The 18382-nt window shown below is 36.6% G+C and overlaps 1 protein-coding gene across 7 annotated transcripts in view; it reads right to left on the reverse strand.

The window, feature by feature from the left end:
* osbpl1a (oxysterol binding protein-like 1A) overlaps positions 1 to 18382 on the reverse strand; it is a 176556-nt gene that overhangs the window by 76917 nt on the left and 81257 nt on the right. For all 7 annotated transcript variants that reach the window (XM_062038758.1, XM_062038756.1, XM_062038757.1 and 4 more), the window contains exons 13-14: positions 9222 to 9344; positions 8999 to 9083 (exon numbers count right to left, since the gene is read on the reverse strand). In XM_062038758.1, coding sequence (XP_061894742.1) covers positions 8999 to 9083; positions 9222 to 9344 — 208 coding nt within the window. The remainder of the gene's footprint in view (positions 1 to 8998; positions 9084 to 9221; positions 9345 to 18382) is intronic.

The raw sequence follows: 18382 nt of genomic DNA on the forward strand, positions 1-18382 counted from the left end.
AAGACAAAGGGGGAAATTGCAGAGACAAGAAGGGGATAAGACAAAGAGACAACAACAACATCAGCAAATAGGATATGCACAAATATGATAGGAAAAGTGATGGCAAAGAAGCAGTTTGTGATGTAGTGACATTAAACATTTTTGCATTACAAATGGAGCAATACAAATAATAGAAATAGCACTATGGATAATGAATAATATTAATAATTACCTCTATTATCAACAACACAATTATTTCAAAGGCAACTATATATATATGTAATGATAACTGGAAATACAAAAGAAAGCAGATACATGGAGGGGAAGAAAGAGAAGCCAACTGTATTAACCTTGTAGATTGTTATAGTAAGAATAAGTTAAGCTTCGTCAGTGTGCCATGTGTTACAACATTAATTTATGTTTGATGAAACGTATTATATGCATGAGTGTATGTACAGCAGGGGTGTCCAAAGTGCGGCCCGGGGGCCATTTGCGGCCCGCAGCTAATTGTTTACCGGCCCGCCACACATTCTGGAAACGCTATTGCAAAAATAAACAAAGAACATTCAAAAAAGTGGAATGAGGTGAAATCTAACGAGAAAAAGTTGACACAAAGCTGCCATGCAGGCTGTGTGTTTTTTTTTTTAAATGTTGTCTTTCTTTTTTCTTTTTATGCCATTGTTTGAAAAAAATAATAATGACAAAAAAATTCATGTTATAATGAATTATTTTCAAGGCTCCAGTTACTTCAAATATTTCACTTGAAAATGTCTTACGCGGTAAATATTGCATATATTGTGTAGATGCCATATAAAAACATCAAAGTTTTATTTGACAAAAGAGCATAAAACAAACAAAATATTAGTTCAAATGTTAAATGGACAGATATATCTGAAGTTGATCTCGTAACGTAAGTGTTGAAAGTAAAAGAACGACCTAATAAAAATGTATCACTTTATGAGTGGGGCACCTTTTTGGATCCCAAATATAATTAGTGGTATTTTATTTATCTTTTCACTGTGATTACTCAAAAATATGAAATAATTAAAATCAAAGGTGTCCTGCATTATTGATCTTTTAGGGCTCTAATTACTAAATACTGCTTATTTCAGTTTTACTATAAAAAAATAAAGTTGTTTTTGACAGAAAAGACATAAAACCTTTTTTTTTTTTAATTACTTTATACGAACTTGAAGTTGATATAGAGATTAACTGTAAGCGTTAAATAAAAAAATAATAATTTTACTTATTTTTAACATTTTAATGACTGAGACCCTTTATGGTCCCCGGGACCCCTAAAGGTAAAACAAATAAAAAAATCCATATATTTTGTTATGATTTGAAAATGAAAAATATCAAAATGGCGGCCCTCAGTGGAAAAAGTTTGGACACCCCTGATGTACAATATGTATATGTGCAGTATGTGTAAATGTTTGTACAGTGAATGTATATGTACAGTATGTGTATATGTGTGTCTGTACAGTGAATGTATATGTACAGTATGTGTATATGTATGTCTGTACAGTTAATGTGCGTGTGGATGTATGTACTGTATTTTTGCATGTACACTACCGTTCAAAAGTTTGGGGTCACATTGAAATGTCCTTATTTTTTAAGGAAAAGCACTGTACTTTTCAATGAAGATAACTTTAAACTAGTCTTAACTTTAAAGAAGTACACTCTGTACATTGCTAATGTGGTAAATGACTATTCTAGCTGCAAATGTCTGGTTTTTGGTGCAATATCTACATAGGTGTGTAGAGGCCCATTTCCAGAAACTATCACTCCAGTGTTCTAATGGTACAATGTGTTTGCTCATTGGCTCAGAAGGCTAATTGATGATTAGAAAACCCTTGTGCAATCATGTTCACACATCTGAAAACAGTTTAGCTCGTTACAGAAGCTACAAAACTGACCTTCCTTTGAGCAGATTGAGTTTCTGGAGCATCACATTTGTGGGGTCAATTAAACGCTCAAAATGGCCAGAAAAAGAGAACTTTCATCTGAAACTCGACAGTCTATTCTTATTCTTAAAAATGAAGGCTATTCCACAAAATTGTTTGGGTGACCCCAAACTTTTGAACGGTAGTGTATGTACTGTATTTATGTATGCATGTGGGAGCGTATGTATCTATGTTTTCTTGGACAAATTCAAAAATACTTGCCGATAAAATGTTAAAAAGTTCTTTGCCAAAAATTACTTCCTGGCTAAATGTGATTTTTTAAAAAAATGTTTTTATTGAGACAAAGTATGTATTTAATATTTGTTTACTTACTATGGTATATTATTTGTTAGTTCACTGTTATGTTACAGAGAACAAGGAAATAGGATACAATTGCTATGGTATAAAAAGGGGTAGGATATGATGGGAAAAGTGATAGCAAGGAAGCAGTTAGCGATGAAGAGACATTAAATATTATTGCAATACAAATGGAGCAATAAAAACAATAGAAATTGCACTATGGATAATGTCAGAATAATTATATCTAAATGATCACAATACTTTGTGTTGAAATGAGTTCCTGGCAAGAAGACAAAAGCTGTCTTTGAAACCTGCCAAGAAGAAGGCTTGTAAAACTCCGCTGTGTAAAGGAGGAAGCAACATGAAGGTGTTTCTGTTTCTTTCATGTATTGTACTCAACAGAAATGTATTGTTTTAACCCAAGAACCACAACGCGGAGAGAAGGCAGGATCTGCCCAAGTTCCAGACGACCTCTTTTTAACTCTTTTAAGACATCTTTTTTTGAACTGTTTTACGAACCTCTTTTTGAACTCTTTTACGACCTCTTTTTTGAACCGAACTTTTCTGTGAACTGTTCACGACCCTCGTCACTTAGAAACAGCTGTGGCCGTGTGGTCAGGGAAGGTCCAAATAAAAGAAGGAGGCGCGCAATCTTTTTGGCAGAGCGTGCTGGAGAATGTACAAGAGTACAGACCAGACGTTCCTCCTCAAATTGAGCCAAATTTAATTCTGTCTTTGTTTGATTCCTTGCTTCTTGTCCTGTTTAATAGATGTCATCAGTGTTTGAACCTGACAGATAATGAATAATATTAATAATTACCTCTACTATCAACAACGCAAATATTTCAAATGCAACCATATATATATATATATATATATATATATATATATATATATATATATATATATATATATATATATATATATATATATATATATATATATATGTAATAACTGGAAATACAAAAGAAGGCAGATACATGGAGGGAAAGAAAGAGAAGCGAACTGTATTAACCTTGTAGATTGTTATAGTACCAATAAGTTAAGCTTCGTCAGTGTGCCATGTGTTACCCAGTTTCTCCCAAAGGAACAACATTAATATATGTTTGATGAAACGTGATTATATGTATATATAATGATATATGTACTTGTATATGTACAGTACATACTCCATACTTGCCAACCCTCCCGTTTTTAGCGGGAGATTCCCGGTATTCAGCGCCTCTCCCGATAACCTCCCGGCAGAAATTTTCTCCCGACAAACTCCCGGTATTCAGCCGGAGCTGGAGGCCACGCCCCCTCCAGCTCAATGCGGACCTGAGTGGGGACACCCTGTTCTCACGTCCGCTTTCCCACAATATAAACAGCTTGACTGCCCAATGTCGTCATAACTGTGGAATGACCGAGGGCGAGTTCTTGCTTTCTTATGTGGGTTTATTGTTAGGCAGTTTCATTAACGTCCTCCCAGTGCGGTAACAACAACACAACAACAGCAGTCACGTTTAGTCTACCGTAAAGCAGTTCTTCTGCCGTAAACAGCAGTGTTGTGACACTCTTAAACAGGACAATACTGCCATCTACTGGATAGCCTCCAGAACACTGAAATTCAAGTATTTCTTTTATTTATATGTATAAGAAAATAAATATATATATATATAGCTAGAATTCAGAGAAAGTCAAGTATTTCATACATACATATATATATATATATATATATTAGGGCTGGGAATCTTTGGGTGTCCCACGATTCGATTCAGAATCGATTCTTGGGGTCACGATTCGATTCAAAATCGATTTATTTTTCAATTCAACACTATTCTCGATTCAAAAACGATTTTTTTGTTTGTTTGGTCAGTATGAATTAATTTTCCTATTACATTTGATAATCGTGTGGCTAAGATTTTTGCCAAGATTCAAAAGGATTCTCTATTCATTCAATACATAGATTTCAGCAGGGTCTACCCCAGTCTGCTGACATGCAAGCAGAGTAGTAGATTTTTGTAATAAGCTTTTATAATTGTAAAGGACAATGTTTTATCAACTGATTGCAATAATGTACATTTGTTTTAACTATTAAATGAACCAAAAATATGACTTATTTTATCTTTGTGAAAATATTGGACACAGTGTGTTGTCAAGCTTATGAGATGCGATGCAAGTGTAAGCCACTGTGACACTATTGTTCTTTTTAAAAAAATTTTTTATAAATGTCTAATGATAATGTCAATGAGGGATTTTTAATCACTGCTATGTTGAAATTGTAACTAATATTGATACTGTTGTTGATAATATTCATTTTTGTTTCACTACTTTTGGTTTGTTCTGTGTCGTGTTTGTGTCTCCTCTCAATTGCTCTGTTTATTGCAGTTCTGAGTGTTGCTGGGTCGGGTTTGGTTTCGGAATTGGATTGCATTGTTATGGTATTGCTGTGTATTGTTTTGTTGGATTGATTAATTAAAAAAAAAAATTATAAAAAAAATAATTAAAAAAAATAATTAAAAAAAATAAAAAATAAATAGATTTTTTAAAAATGAGAATCGATTCTGAATCGCACAACGTGAGAATCGCGATTCGAATTCGAATCGATTTTTTCCCACACCCCTAATATATATATATGAAATACTTGAGTTGGTGAATTCTAGCTTAAATATATTCCCCTCTTAACCACGCCCCCCCCCCCCCGACCACGCCCCCCCCCCCACCTCCCGGTATCGGAGGTCTCAAGGTTGGCAAGTATGACATACTCCTTTTCGGACGTGCTGTAATGAAACAACTGGAAAGGTGATGAAATACATTGTATTGTACGCATATTCGAAATGAACTGAAACTGAACTGAACTGAATTTTTGGTAATAGTCAATTAAATGTAATCACACACCCAACAACAACGTGAGTGTTTTTGCTCCCATTTTTCAAAGATCAAAAAACTTTTTTCGACAGACACAAAAATGGCCTATCGCTGTTGCCACATCTGTGTTAGTGAGCGCGTCTCTTTTGCTGAAATAATCCGCCCCACCTTGCACGACTTGCACGTGTTCAAGATGCTGATTAGACAGCCTGATTGTTGCACAGGTGCCAGCTGTAAAATATGCAGTTCTATCACGGCACAATGCCGAGTGCTGAGGGAGCGTTCAATACAACGTCTGGCCAAAGAATTTTGTATTAAAAAAAAAACCATCAGATAAGTGACATGACACTAAACTATAACAATTTCCAATGGCAACTTCTGGCTTTGAGAAGCACTAAAAATTAGGGAATCACTCAAATCTGAGGAAACACTCAAGGAATCATGAAAAAGACTACAAAACACCACTTTGTTGCACCACCTTTGGCTTTTATAACAGCTTGCAGTCTCTGAGGCATGGACTAACTCAGTGTTTTTCAGTCTGGTGTGCCGTGGGAGATGATCTAATTTCACCTATTTGGGTTGAAAATATTTTTTGCAAACCAGTAATTATAGTCTGCAAATGATGTGTTGTTGTTGAGTGTCGGTGCCGTCTAGAGCTCGGCAGAGTAACCGTGTAATACTCTTCCATATCAGTAGGTGGCTAATTGCTTTGTAGATGTCGGAAACTCATGCAGGTCAAAAGGTATGTAATGCTTAAACCAAAAATAAACAAAAGGTGAGTGCCCCTGAGAAAATGCATTGAAGCTTAGGGAAGGCTATGCAGAACGAAACTACAACTGAACTGGCTACAAAGTAAACAATAACAGAATGCTGGACGACAGCAAAGACTTACTGTGGAGCAAAGACGGCGTCCACAAAGTACATCCGGACATGACATGACAAATCAACAATGTCCCCACAAAGAAGGATGAAAACAACTGAAATATTCTTGATTGCTAAAACAAAGTAGATGCGGGGAATATCGCTTAAAGGAAGACATGAAACTGCTACAGGAAAATACCAACAAAACAGGAAAAGCCACCAAAATAGGAGCGCAAGACAAGAACTAAAACACACAGGAAAACAGCAAAAAACTCCAAATATGTCAGGGCGTGATGTGACAGGTGGTGACAGTACACCTACTTTGAGACAAGAGCTATACTGATGCATGCTTGGTTATGCTTTAAAGTCATATCCGACGACTTTTTATTGTCAATATCGAGTTTCATATTTTAATGATTTCTGCTGGTGGTGTGCCTTTGGATTTTTTTCAACGCAAAAAATGTGCCTCGGCTCAAAAAAGGTTGAAAAACAGTGGCCTAGTGGTTAGAGTGTCCGCCCTGAGATCGGTAGGTCGTGAGTTCAAACCCCGGCCGAGTCATACCAAAGACTATAAAAATGGGAGCCATTACCTCCCTGCTTGGCACTCAGCATCAAGGGTTGGAATTGTGGGTTAAATCACCAAAAATGATTCCCGGTTGCGGCCACTGCTGCTGCTCACTGCTCCCCTCACCTCCCAGGGGGTGATCAAGGGTGATGGGTCAAATGCAGAGAATAATTTCGCCACACCTAGTGTGTGTGTGACAATCATTGGTACTTTAACTTTAACTCATAAAGTCAGGAAATATGTCCCTGGACACATGAGGACTTTGAATATGACCAATGTATGATCCTGTAACTACTTGGTATCAAATTGGTACCCAAATGTGTGGTATCATCCAAAACTAATGTAAAGTATCAAAAAACAAAAGAATAAGTGATTATTAAATTTTAACAGAAGTGTAGACGGAACATGTTAAAAGAGAAAGTAAGCAGTAAATGAACAAGTTGATGAATAATTCATTTCCTACCACTTGTCCTTAATAATGTTGACAAAAAAATAGAATGATAAATGACACAATATGTTACTGCATATGTCAGCAGACTAAATTAGGAGCCTTTGTTTGCTTACTTACTACTAAAAGACAAGTTGTCTAGTATGTTCACTATTTTATTTAAGGACTTAATTGCAATAAGAAACATATGTTTAATGCACCCTAAGATGTTTTTGTTAAAATAAAGCCAATAATGCCATTTTTTTGTGGTCCCCTTTACTTAAAAAAGTACCGAAAAGTATCAAAATAATTTTAGTACCGGTACCAAAATATTGCTATCGTTACAATTAGGGATGTCTGATAATGGCTTTTTGCCGGTATCCGATATTCCGCTATTGTCCAACTCTTTAATTACCGATACCGATATCAACCGATACCGATATCAACCGATATATGCAGTCGTGGAATTAACACATTATTATGCCTAATTTGGACAACCAGGTATAGTGAAGATAAGGTCCTTTTTTTAAAAAAATTAATAAAATAAGATAAATCAATTAAAAACATTTTCCTGAATAAAAAAGAAAGTAAAACAATATAAAAACAGTTACATAGGAACTAGTAATTAATGAAAATGAGTCAAATTAACTGTTAAAGGTTAGTACTATTAGTGGACCAGCAGCACGCACAATCATGTGTGCTTACGGACTGTATCCCTTGCAGACTGTATTGATATATATTGATATATCAGTGTTTCCCATAAACTGCCAAGATACCTGTGGCGGTGGGGGCGTGGCCATGGGCGTGGTCACCATGACATCATCGAGTAATTTGCATAATTTACTACAATGATATGATTTTCTCTAAAAGGCTCAAAAAATGTGTACTTACTAATTAATAATAACAGTTTTGTTTTAAACGTCCTTCCATCCATCCATCCATCCATTTTACAATATAATTACAACACTTTATGTACATATTTATATACAGATATGAACAATAAGTTATTCACTGAAATATATTTATTAATTGTGGTTCTTACAAAAAATATATCTTATAAAATATAAAAGCTAAAATGTCTCTTAAAGCTCTGCCCCTTTAATTAGTGCATACTAAATAATTAAACTTTAGCCTACTACTACAACCATATTATTTACCAGCAACATAAAGTGAAACAGAGGCAGAGGTGTCCTGCCACAGTCAGTAACAAATAAACAGAAAACAGTAGTGGTCAAATACAAATAAGGCAACAAGAGAAGTATCCTACACTTCTCTTTTGTAAAGTAAATCTGAACAGCCTATATGGGCATCTACATCAACTATATGATTTGCCTGAGGAGCTGGACAGGACAAAAAAAAAAAAAAATTAAAAATAAAAATAAAAAATAAAAATATATATTTATTTGTGGCGGACCTAATTCTTTCGTGGTGGGCCGCCACAAATAAATGAATGTGTGGGAAACACTGTATATAATGTAGGAACCAGAATATTAATAACAGAAAGAAACAACCCTTTTGTGTGAATGAGTGTGAATGGGGGAGGGAGGTTTTTTGGGCTGGTGCACTAATTGTAAGTGTATCTTGTGTTTTTTATGTTGATTTAATAAAAAAATTAAAAAAAAAAAAAAAACGATACCGATAATAAAAAAAAACAATACAGATAATTTACGATATTACATTTTAACGCATTTATCTGACATCTCTAGTTACAATACGACTCTGGAATTAATTGCTTCTACTATCATTATTTCCCATTAGAGAAAATGTTTGTGAATAATGCAAGAGTGCCAATATGCAGCAGGTGTACAATTTGGTGCCGATCCAAATGAGGATTAGTCTGTGCTCAACTGAGCTCCATTCTAATTTGTTAGCTTGTTTATTGGGGCCGGAAATTACCCCACCGATTGCCACAAAACTTTCTCAACCTCTGTTGCGTTAACCTTGAAGGAGGCGTTATTTATTGCCGGGATCTGTCAGCCAGCGGGGTCTCCCACTCTAGCTCATCATGAGATGCACGTTCTCTTTCCTATCCTGCGAGGTTATTTCGATAATATTCAAGTGAGTGGTTCATATTACTTTCTTTCAGGGCCCCGTCACTCTTCATCATGGACAGTAAAGCTGCCACTTGCTGCTCCAGCCTCTTGTGGCTCGCCTCCGCAGCCTGGAAGTTGAGACCAAAAAAGGAACAAAAATCGACATTTGTAGCGGTTTGGGGGAAAAAAAAAAACAAAAAAAAAAACAGCCTAATGATTACGCTGACACAATAATTGCTGTTATTACTTGTTTGTTTTAAAGCCACCTGCAGTGAGTCAGCCAGCTGCCCCAGTGAAGGGCCTTCATCTTCCTCCTCCTCGCTGCCTTGCTCCTGGGTGCAGTAGTGAGTGCTGAAGGCAGAGTGCTCCTCCACAGCGTTCTGCCAAGCCTGCGAGGAGAAAGTCCACTAATTGTCAACGATGGACAATTATATGGAAGAACAAGCGTAGGATCTTCTCAATTCGAAAGGCCGCTGAAGTCACACTGCTTGAAAATCCATTAAAGATATGAAAAGTGCTCTAATTGTAAAGCTCGGTTGAAGTAAATAACCGTCCGGGTCTCTAATTATTGTTTGTCAAAATCTAAAATACAGTGACATTAACATCTGCGGCTGTAGGTGACCTCCTGATGGAGCTTTTTTTTATCATAAACTCCACAGGGTGGAATTAGCAGTATTTGAAGTATAGCCTTTAAAATGTTGCCGTAAAAACCCTTGCAGTATTATTGTTTACAATGGACTCAGTGTTATTAAGCAGTTTGCACCTTGGCACAATGACAACATTAGCTCTGTCGCTGCTCAAAGAGAGCTACGTTTTATGCACGGCAGATCACGATCAAAGGCAAAAAACAAAAACGATGTACATAATAGTCTTTTCACATTTCCAAAATGTTGGCTGTAATTACAGCATTTATAGAAAGCCTCTAAAGTCACACAAAACATCTGAGAGAACGCAATGGGAACTGGCTATCTATTTAGTTTTCAGGTGTAAGAGTGGCTTACTTTCCTTTTAAATAATTGTGTGACAGTTATAAAATAAAATAAACATCTACTCTGTGTAAACAGTGCATCTGGAAAGTAGTCACAAAGCTTCCACATTCTGTTATGTTACAGCCGTATTCCAAAATGGAATGTTGTCCTCAAAATTCTGCAGACAATATGAAAATGCTTTTTAAAATCAATGTACTAAAATTTAAAAAAAAAAATCACATTTACATACTGTGGAGGGAGGTGTGGCCAGCGCTGCCTGCAGGAGCAAAGGTCACCGCCTCTGTCTATGGTGTTGAGGGCAGAGCACCATCAGATAGGGGCGAGACACAGCTGACAGGTGATTAGATTTCCCAGGTGGTACGAGTTAATCTAATCATCTGTTGTCTTTAACAGTAAGCGGCCGGGAACGGGAGGGGAGAGAGGTTACGGAGGTGACTGAAAAGCAGTGTTGGGACTAACGCTGTTATTTTCGGTGGTAACTAGCAATCTAACGCGTTATTTTTTATATTCAGTAACTCAGTTACCGTTACTACATGATGCGTTACTGCGTTATTTGACGTTATTTTTTTATGTAGTATCGGCTAGAGACAAAAGATCTGAGTGTGTTTTATTGGAGCGCTGCGGTGTCGTCCTTCTGTGTCACGAGGAAAAGACAAGGCGTGCTTGTGTGTTGCTCCCTCACCTCTCTCGCCCACTCACTCACTCACTGACGTCACTCACCTCACATGCTGTCATATCTTAAAGGGCCACACACATACGCTACTCTCATAACAACTAACAAGACATCATGGCGAAGCCAGAAGTCGAGTTTCTTAACATGGAGATACTCTCAATACTTTTCTTTTGTCGAGCACAAAGAAAATAACATTTTAGTTAAATGTAAGTTTTGTCTTGGATCAAAGATCCTATCTACTTAAAGTTAAAGTTAAAGTGCCATTATGTTGCAGCTATTTAAAATAGTTTTGTCAATTTGTTCTGGCCTGAAATAAATTGGCCCTTTGAAACATATCTTTGTCTTTGTGTGTTGTATGTAGACCACATTGCTTCCTGAGTTACTGCATCCATACTTTATTGATGCACCTTTGGCAGCAATTAAGTCTTTTTGAATTTGATGCCACAAGCTTGGCACACCTATCTTTGGGCCGTTTCTCTCATTCCTCTTTGCCGCACCTCTCCAGCTCCATCAGGTTGGATGGGAATCGTTGGTTTTCATCCAGGATGTCTCTGCACATTGCCGCATTCATCTTAGTCTAGTCAGGGAGGTGAACCAGAATCCGATGGCCACTCTGTCAGAGCTACAGCATTCCTCTGTGGAGAGAGGAGAACCTTCCCCAAGGTCACTAGCAATCCACCAATCAGGCCAGACGGAAGCCATTTCTTAGTAAAACGTTTGCCAAAATGCACCTGAAAGACTCTCAGACCATGTGAAACAAAATTCTCTGGCCTGATGAGACAAAGATTGAACTCATCACCAGGCCAAGACCATCCATACAGTGAAGCATGGTGGTGGCAGCATCATGGTGTGGGGTTGGTTTTCAGCTGCAGCAACTGGGAGATTAGTCGGGATAGAGGGATAGATGAATGCAACAATCCTGGATGAAAACCAACGCTTCCCATCCGACCTGATCCACCTTTAGAGGTGCTGCAAAGAAGAATGAGAGAAACTGCCCAAAAATAGGTTTGCCAAGTTTGTATTCAAAAAGACTTGAGGCTGTATTTGCTGCTAAAAGTGCACCGACAAAGTATTGAGCGAATGCCGTGAATACTTATGTACATGGGATTTTCTTCATTTTTTTTTAATTTCATTTGCAAATTTATTTTAAACAACATTTTTACATTGTCATTATGGGGCGTGGTCTGTAGAAATTTGAGGACAAAAATGAATTCATCCCATTTTGGAATAAGGCTGTAATAAAATGGGAAAACATTTAAGCGCTGTGAATACTTTCCGGATGCAAAGTATGTATAGAGCATGGTGCATATAATGTGACTTTTGAAAGAGTGTTTTTTATTATTACAAGTGGTTAGCTCATTTTTACACTTAAATCACATTTCGAAATGTTGAATGTTACTTATATACCATTCATAGTCTAATACACTCATATACTACCATTCATAGTCTAATACACTCCTATCCCATTCATAGTCTAATACACCCATATACCATTCATAGTCTAATACACTCATATATATTATTCATAATCTAATACACTCATATACCATTCATAGTCTAATACACCCATATACCATTCATAGTCTAATACACCCATATACCATTCATAGTCTAATACACTCATATACCATTCATAATCTAATACACTCATATACTACCATTCATAGTCTAATACACCCATATACCATTCATAGTCTAATACACTCCTATACCATTCAGAATGTAATACACTCATATACCGTTCAGAATGTAATACACTCATATACCATTCATAGTCTAATACACTCCTATACCATTCAGAATGTAATACACTCATATACCGTTCAGAATGTAATACACTCATATACCATTCATAGTCTAATACACCCATATACCATTCATATGCTAATACACTCATATACCATTCAGAATGTAATACACTCTTATACCATTCAGAATGTAATACACTCATATACCACTCATAGTCTAATACACCCATATACCATTCATAGTCTAATACACTCCTATACCATTCAGAATGTAATACACTCATATACCGTTCAGAATGTAATACACTCATATACCATTCATAGTCTAATACACCCATATACCATTCATATGCCAATACACTCATATACCATTCAGAATCTAATACACTCTTATACCATTCAGAATGTAATACACTCATATACCATTCATAGTCTAATACACCCATATACCATTCAAAGTCTAATACACTCATTTACCGTTCATAGTCTAATACGCTCATATACCGTTAATAGTCTTATACGCTCATATACCGTTCAGAGTCTAATACACTCATATACCACTCACAGTCTAATACACCCATATACCATTCATAGTCTAATACACTCATATACCATTCATAGTCTAATACACTCATATACCATTCAGAAACTTATACACTCCTATAGAGGCTTTGCAGTCACGTGGTTTTATCACGTGACTTTGTGTTACGCCGCCATCTTGCCGGTCAACCGGTCAGCTCGTTCCTACGTATTTCGTACAGATTCAGTTTGATTTCTGCGCTACATTTTCACCGATTTCATCCGAATTATGGCTGATTTGCTATCCAATGAAGTTGTGCATTTGGCTGAAGAGTCCAAGAAACGTTACCGAGAGAAGTTGAACCTTGTTGGCACAACGGATCCGTACCTTTTACCTCGTCGATTCACCATCTCCGTACACTGGAAAGGACCTTAAGGCATACAAGAGTCTGGATGCCTACAAGTATTTTACAGCAGGTTTTGTGCATGATGGGCTGATATGGCAGATTCCAAACAAGAATGGATTTCTTCTCATGACCAAGGTAAGGAAAAAGCACACACAGAAGAGCCTACTGTCTGTTTACAAATCCGCGTGGTTGTGAAAAAACTACTGAAGTGATTCTAATGAAAACTCACATTGTTAAGCTTTTTTTTTTATTACAAAAGGCATCCTGTTCAAAAATGCTTTTAATTAAAAAACTGTTTCACAAACTTCATATTGAAATTTTCCAATTTTTCTCTATGCATTACATAATTTCAAGAAACTACTATAGACTTTGTGAAACAGTTTTTTAATTAAGCATTTTTGAACAGGAGGCTTTTTGTAATAAAAGATTAGCCTGAAAATGTATCGTATTCAGTTTAAGGATGTGACCAAACAATATTATAAAAAAATTCTATCAAAAATTGCTTTGTAAAAAACTGTTTCCAGGAGCTTCATATTGAAATCTGAGAAATTAATTCCTACAATAAAACAACATTACATAATTTCCAACTACTCAGTATAGAGCTTATGAAACAGTTTCTACAAAAATAATTTTTAGAATTCAGGCTTGATAATTCATTTTGGTTTCTTGCTCAAAATGAACCAGGTTTAAATTTTCAGGCTAATTTAATGAATGATTCATGAGAACCTTTACCAAATGCCAGGTAAAATATGCATAAATGGACAGTAAGAGGTCTAGACTTGTATATTATATCCAAATTAGGGACTGATAATAATATAAGGTATGTCATATTATCTGTTTCAGGTAAAACACTCAACGGATGAATGATCCTCCCCTCAGACCTTGGGTAGCAATAGCGAAAGATGGTCAGATCCTGTGCTGCCACTGTACCTGCATGGCTGGATTGGTTTCTATCTCCGTTGTATTATGCCAGAGCTATTAGCTAAAGTGTACACCAGGGGTGGGCAATTAATTTTTACCGGGGGCCGCATGAGCAACACGAGCACTGCTGGAGGGCCACATCGACAATATTTCAATTAAATTTTGCTCAATATTATTTTAGATGTATACCGTAAGATAAATAATAATAATAATAATAATTAATTATAATAGTAATACTTCAACATAGTGTGTGTAACAGCATTCCATGACTAATATAAATAAATTAACATTAATAATAAATGACAGTAAAATAAGCACACGTATGACTGAGGAGTCATAGTGTAACTTTGTGTGGTGTTTGAGTTGTCCGACTTTTTGTGTGGCCATAAACGCACCAGTGGTTTAGTGCTATGCGTGTTGGTGACAGATGACAAGTTGGTTTTGGCCTGGTTTGTACGGCAGAAAATGACTAGTTTTTCGAGATAGAATTGTTTTACTCATGTTTTTGGTGTGGTTATGTCCGAATATAAACAGTTTTGCTCAATAAAGTGATCGATATAATTCCTGTCCTGGAAGCATCTCGATAGACGTTACAATAATTGAACGGTGTTCAATTGAACGGTGTTGACGAACACCGTTAGGGCCACTTGTTGTCACTGTCACTCAAAGTTGCATTGCAAAATTACATAGAATAAATATGTTTATTTTGTTTAGAATTCAGATGGGATTTGATTTGATATATTGATTGATTTGATATATTTGCTGCGCGCAGCGGACGCTTGAGCAGTGCGCAATTGCGCAGGCACGCACCTTAGAGGGAACGTTGCTTGGCAGTCCATGTCTTGTTGAAAACACGCCATTCGTCATCAACTTTTCTCTTTTTAGCGTCTCGAGTGTAAACCGTGCATCACTTGTCGCTGCATGTGCACCTTCACTCGCAGGTTACACACGGACACACGCCCATAAATAATACTTTTCAAAATAAAAGCAGCACAGTTGTATTGCGCACACGACATAGATGTTTTTTCAACTTTATTTTGTAATTTGGGATTGCAGCTGTTCACATTCACTCACAATCACGCACATGCATACGTCCACACGGAAGTAATACAAATAACGATTTTCAAAACAAAAGCAGCACCGTTGTATTGCACACTCGACTAAGATACTTTTTTAAATTTATTTTGTAATTTATAATTGGCCTCACGCGGGCCGGACAGGGACGCACAAAGGGCCGGATGCGGCCCGCGGGCCGCAGAATGCCCAGGTCTGGTGTACACGGTAGAACAATCTGTTGCTACAACTGCATCCGCTTCGGAAGAGTTTGTTTGCTACTGCCGTAACCCTCCCACTGAGGATATGTTGGTTTGTAAATCTGAGAACTGCAGCATCAAAGCATTCCACATGAAATGTCTTGGCATAAAACGAGTCCCACAACGATGGTTTGGCCATAACTGTAAGAAGTTGGAAGTAAAACAGAAAAAGTTGTTTCTGTAAGAGTATTTCCTGGTATTTATTAAAGATAAAATATGGATGCAACATCATTACTCAAATGGTACAATTGGGTCGGATAAATTTGTAAGTGCGCATGACACTTGTACAATTTTATCTAATGTTGTGAAACCACTGTCATCAGATGACAATAAAGAGATGGGTATGATATTTTCCATCATGGTATACTTTTGTCTTGCGAGTCCAATAACTCTCTCTACATGGATACGGACAGCAGCTAATCCTCTGGTGCCCTCAACATCTAGTGGATTAAGCTGCCTTCTTTTCCAATCTCAGCGTGCACCACATCTTCACCAGCGGGTAATTGATCATTTTCACAAGGGACAGACTGGGAAATATTGACAAGTGCTGCTGCCAATGCCCTCTCGCGGTCTCTCTTACGCTGCTTGACATTTTGTCTTCTCTCAAAGATCTTCATTGAATATTTGAGTTTTCGTTTGTGAGGTGACTGGGTATGCTCAAATATGCTTGGCACATAGTCTGGGGATAGTGGATCTTCGCTTTTTGCACCTGAAACAATTAAACAATCACATTATTCATAATGACGGCCATAAATAATTAAGCACGTTGTTGATGGGGATATACCCAGTTCAATTTGTTTTGTAATGGCATTTCATAACTTGACATATTAAAAAACTGAATAGAGTGAAATAATTCAGATACCTGTCTGTTTAAGTTGCTACCGTTTTTATTTTTTTCTCATTTTTTCATGATGCCTCATCTGATTGGCTTGAAAACTTTACCAATAAAAATGTTAACCTTGTGCCAATGGCTTGAAAACTTTACCAATGTAGATTTTACCTCGTGCCAAATGAAGTAACAAAAAGCCTCTTGTTCAAAAATGCTTCATTAGAAAAAAATTGTTTCACAAGGTCCATCATAATTGTTTTTGAAATTTCCTAATGCATTCACTCATGATAATTAATTGTTCAATTCCAATATTTCAACATTTACATTGATAAAGTTTTCAAGCCAATCAGATGAGGCATCATGAAAAAATAAAAACGGTACCTAGCATCACACAGACAGAACCGGGGGTATTATTTCACATTTTGTGGAACAAATCAGGGGTGAATAGTTTGTTTACATACCTGATATGAAGTGTTCATTGCATATCCTTGTGTACATCGTAGGTTTCCATCGTTAACGACAAATCGCCGCGATCCGAAGCTAAGATTTGGTTTATCGCCTCGTCTATTGCTACATTCAACAGCACAGCAGGTTCCCGGCATTTCCAAGCTCAAATAGCAGCAGATCAAACAAGAAAGCGTGTGTGAGTCGTTTACCGGCAGTGAACTGGTGACCGGCAAGATGGCCGCCAAGCTAATGTCACGTGGCTGATGACGTCAGCTGCAAAGCCTCTATACCATTCAGAATGTAATGCACTCATACACCATTCATAGTCTAATACACTCATGTACCATTCATAGTCTAATACACTCATGTACCATTCATAGTCTAATACACTCATGTACCATTCATAGTCTAATACACTCATATACCATTCATAGTCTAATACACTCATACACCATTCATAGTCTAATACACTCATGTACCATTCATAGTCTAATACACTCATGTACCATTCATAGTCTAATACACTCATATACCATTCATAGTCTAATACACTCATGTACCATTCATAGTCTAATACACTCACGTACCATTTATAGTCTAATACACTCATGTACCATTCATAGTCTAATACACTCATGTACCATTCATAGTCTAATACACTCATATACCATTCATAGTCTAATACACTCATGTACCATTCATAGTCTAATACACTCATATACCATTCATAGTCTAATACACTCATATACCATTCATAGTCTAATACACTCATACACCATTCATAGTCTAATACACTCATGTACCATTCATAGTCTAATACACTCATGTACCATTCATAGTCTAATACACTCATGTACCATTCATAGTCTAATACACTCATATACCATTCATAGTCTAATACACTCATATACCATTCATAGTCTAATACACTCATACACCATTCATAGTCTAATACACTCATGTACCATTCATAGTCTAATACACTCATGTACCATTCATAGTCTAATACACTCATGTACCATTCATAGTCTAATACACTCATGTACCATTCATAGTCTAATACACTCATATACCATTCATAGTCTAATACACTCATATACCATTCATAGTCTAATACACTCATACACCATTCATAGTCTAATACACTCATGTACCATTCATAGTCTAATACACTCATACACCATTCATAGTCTAATACACTCATGTACCATTCATAGTCTAATACACTCATGTACCATTCATAGTCTAATACACTCATGTACCATTCATAGTCTAATACACTCATGTACCATTCATAGTCTAATACACTCATGTACCATTCATAGTCTAATACACTCATGTACCATTCATAGTCTAATACACTCATATACCATTCATAGTCTAATACACTCATGTACCATTCATAGTCTAATACACTCATGTACCATTCATAGTCTAATACACTCATATACCATTCATAGTCTAATACACTCATATACCATTCATAGTCTAATACACTCATACACCATTCATAGTCTAATACACTCATGTACCATTCATAGTCTAATACACTCATATACCATTCATAGTCTAATACACTCA

Source organism: Entelurus aequoreus, linkage group LG27 (genome assembly GCF_033978785.1).
Source record: "Entelurus aequoreus isolate RoL-2023_Sb linkage group LG27, RoL_Eaeq_v1.1, whole genome shotgun sequence".
In the NCBI taxonomy this organism is placed as follows: Eukaryota; Metazoa; Chordata; class Actinopteri; order Syngnathiformes; family Syngnathidae; genus Entelurus; species Entelurus aequoreus.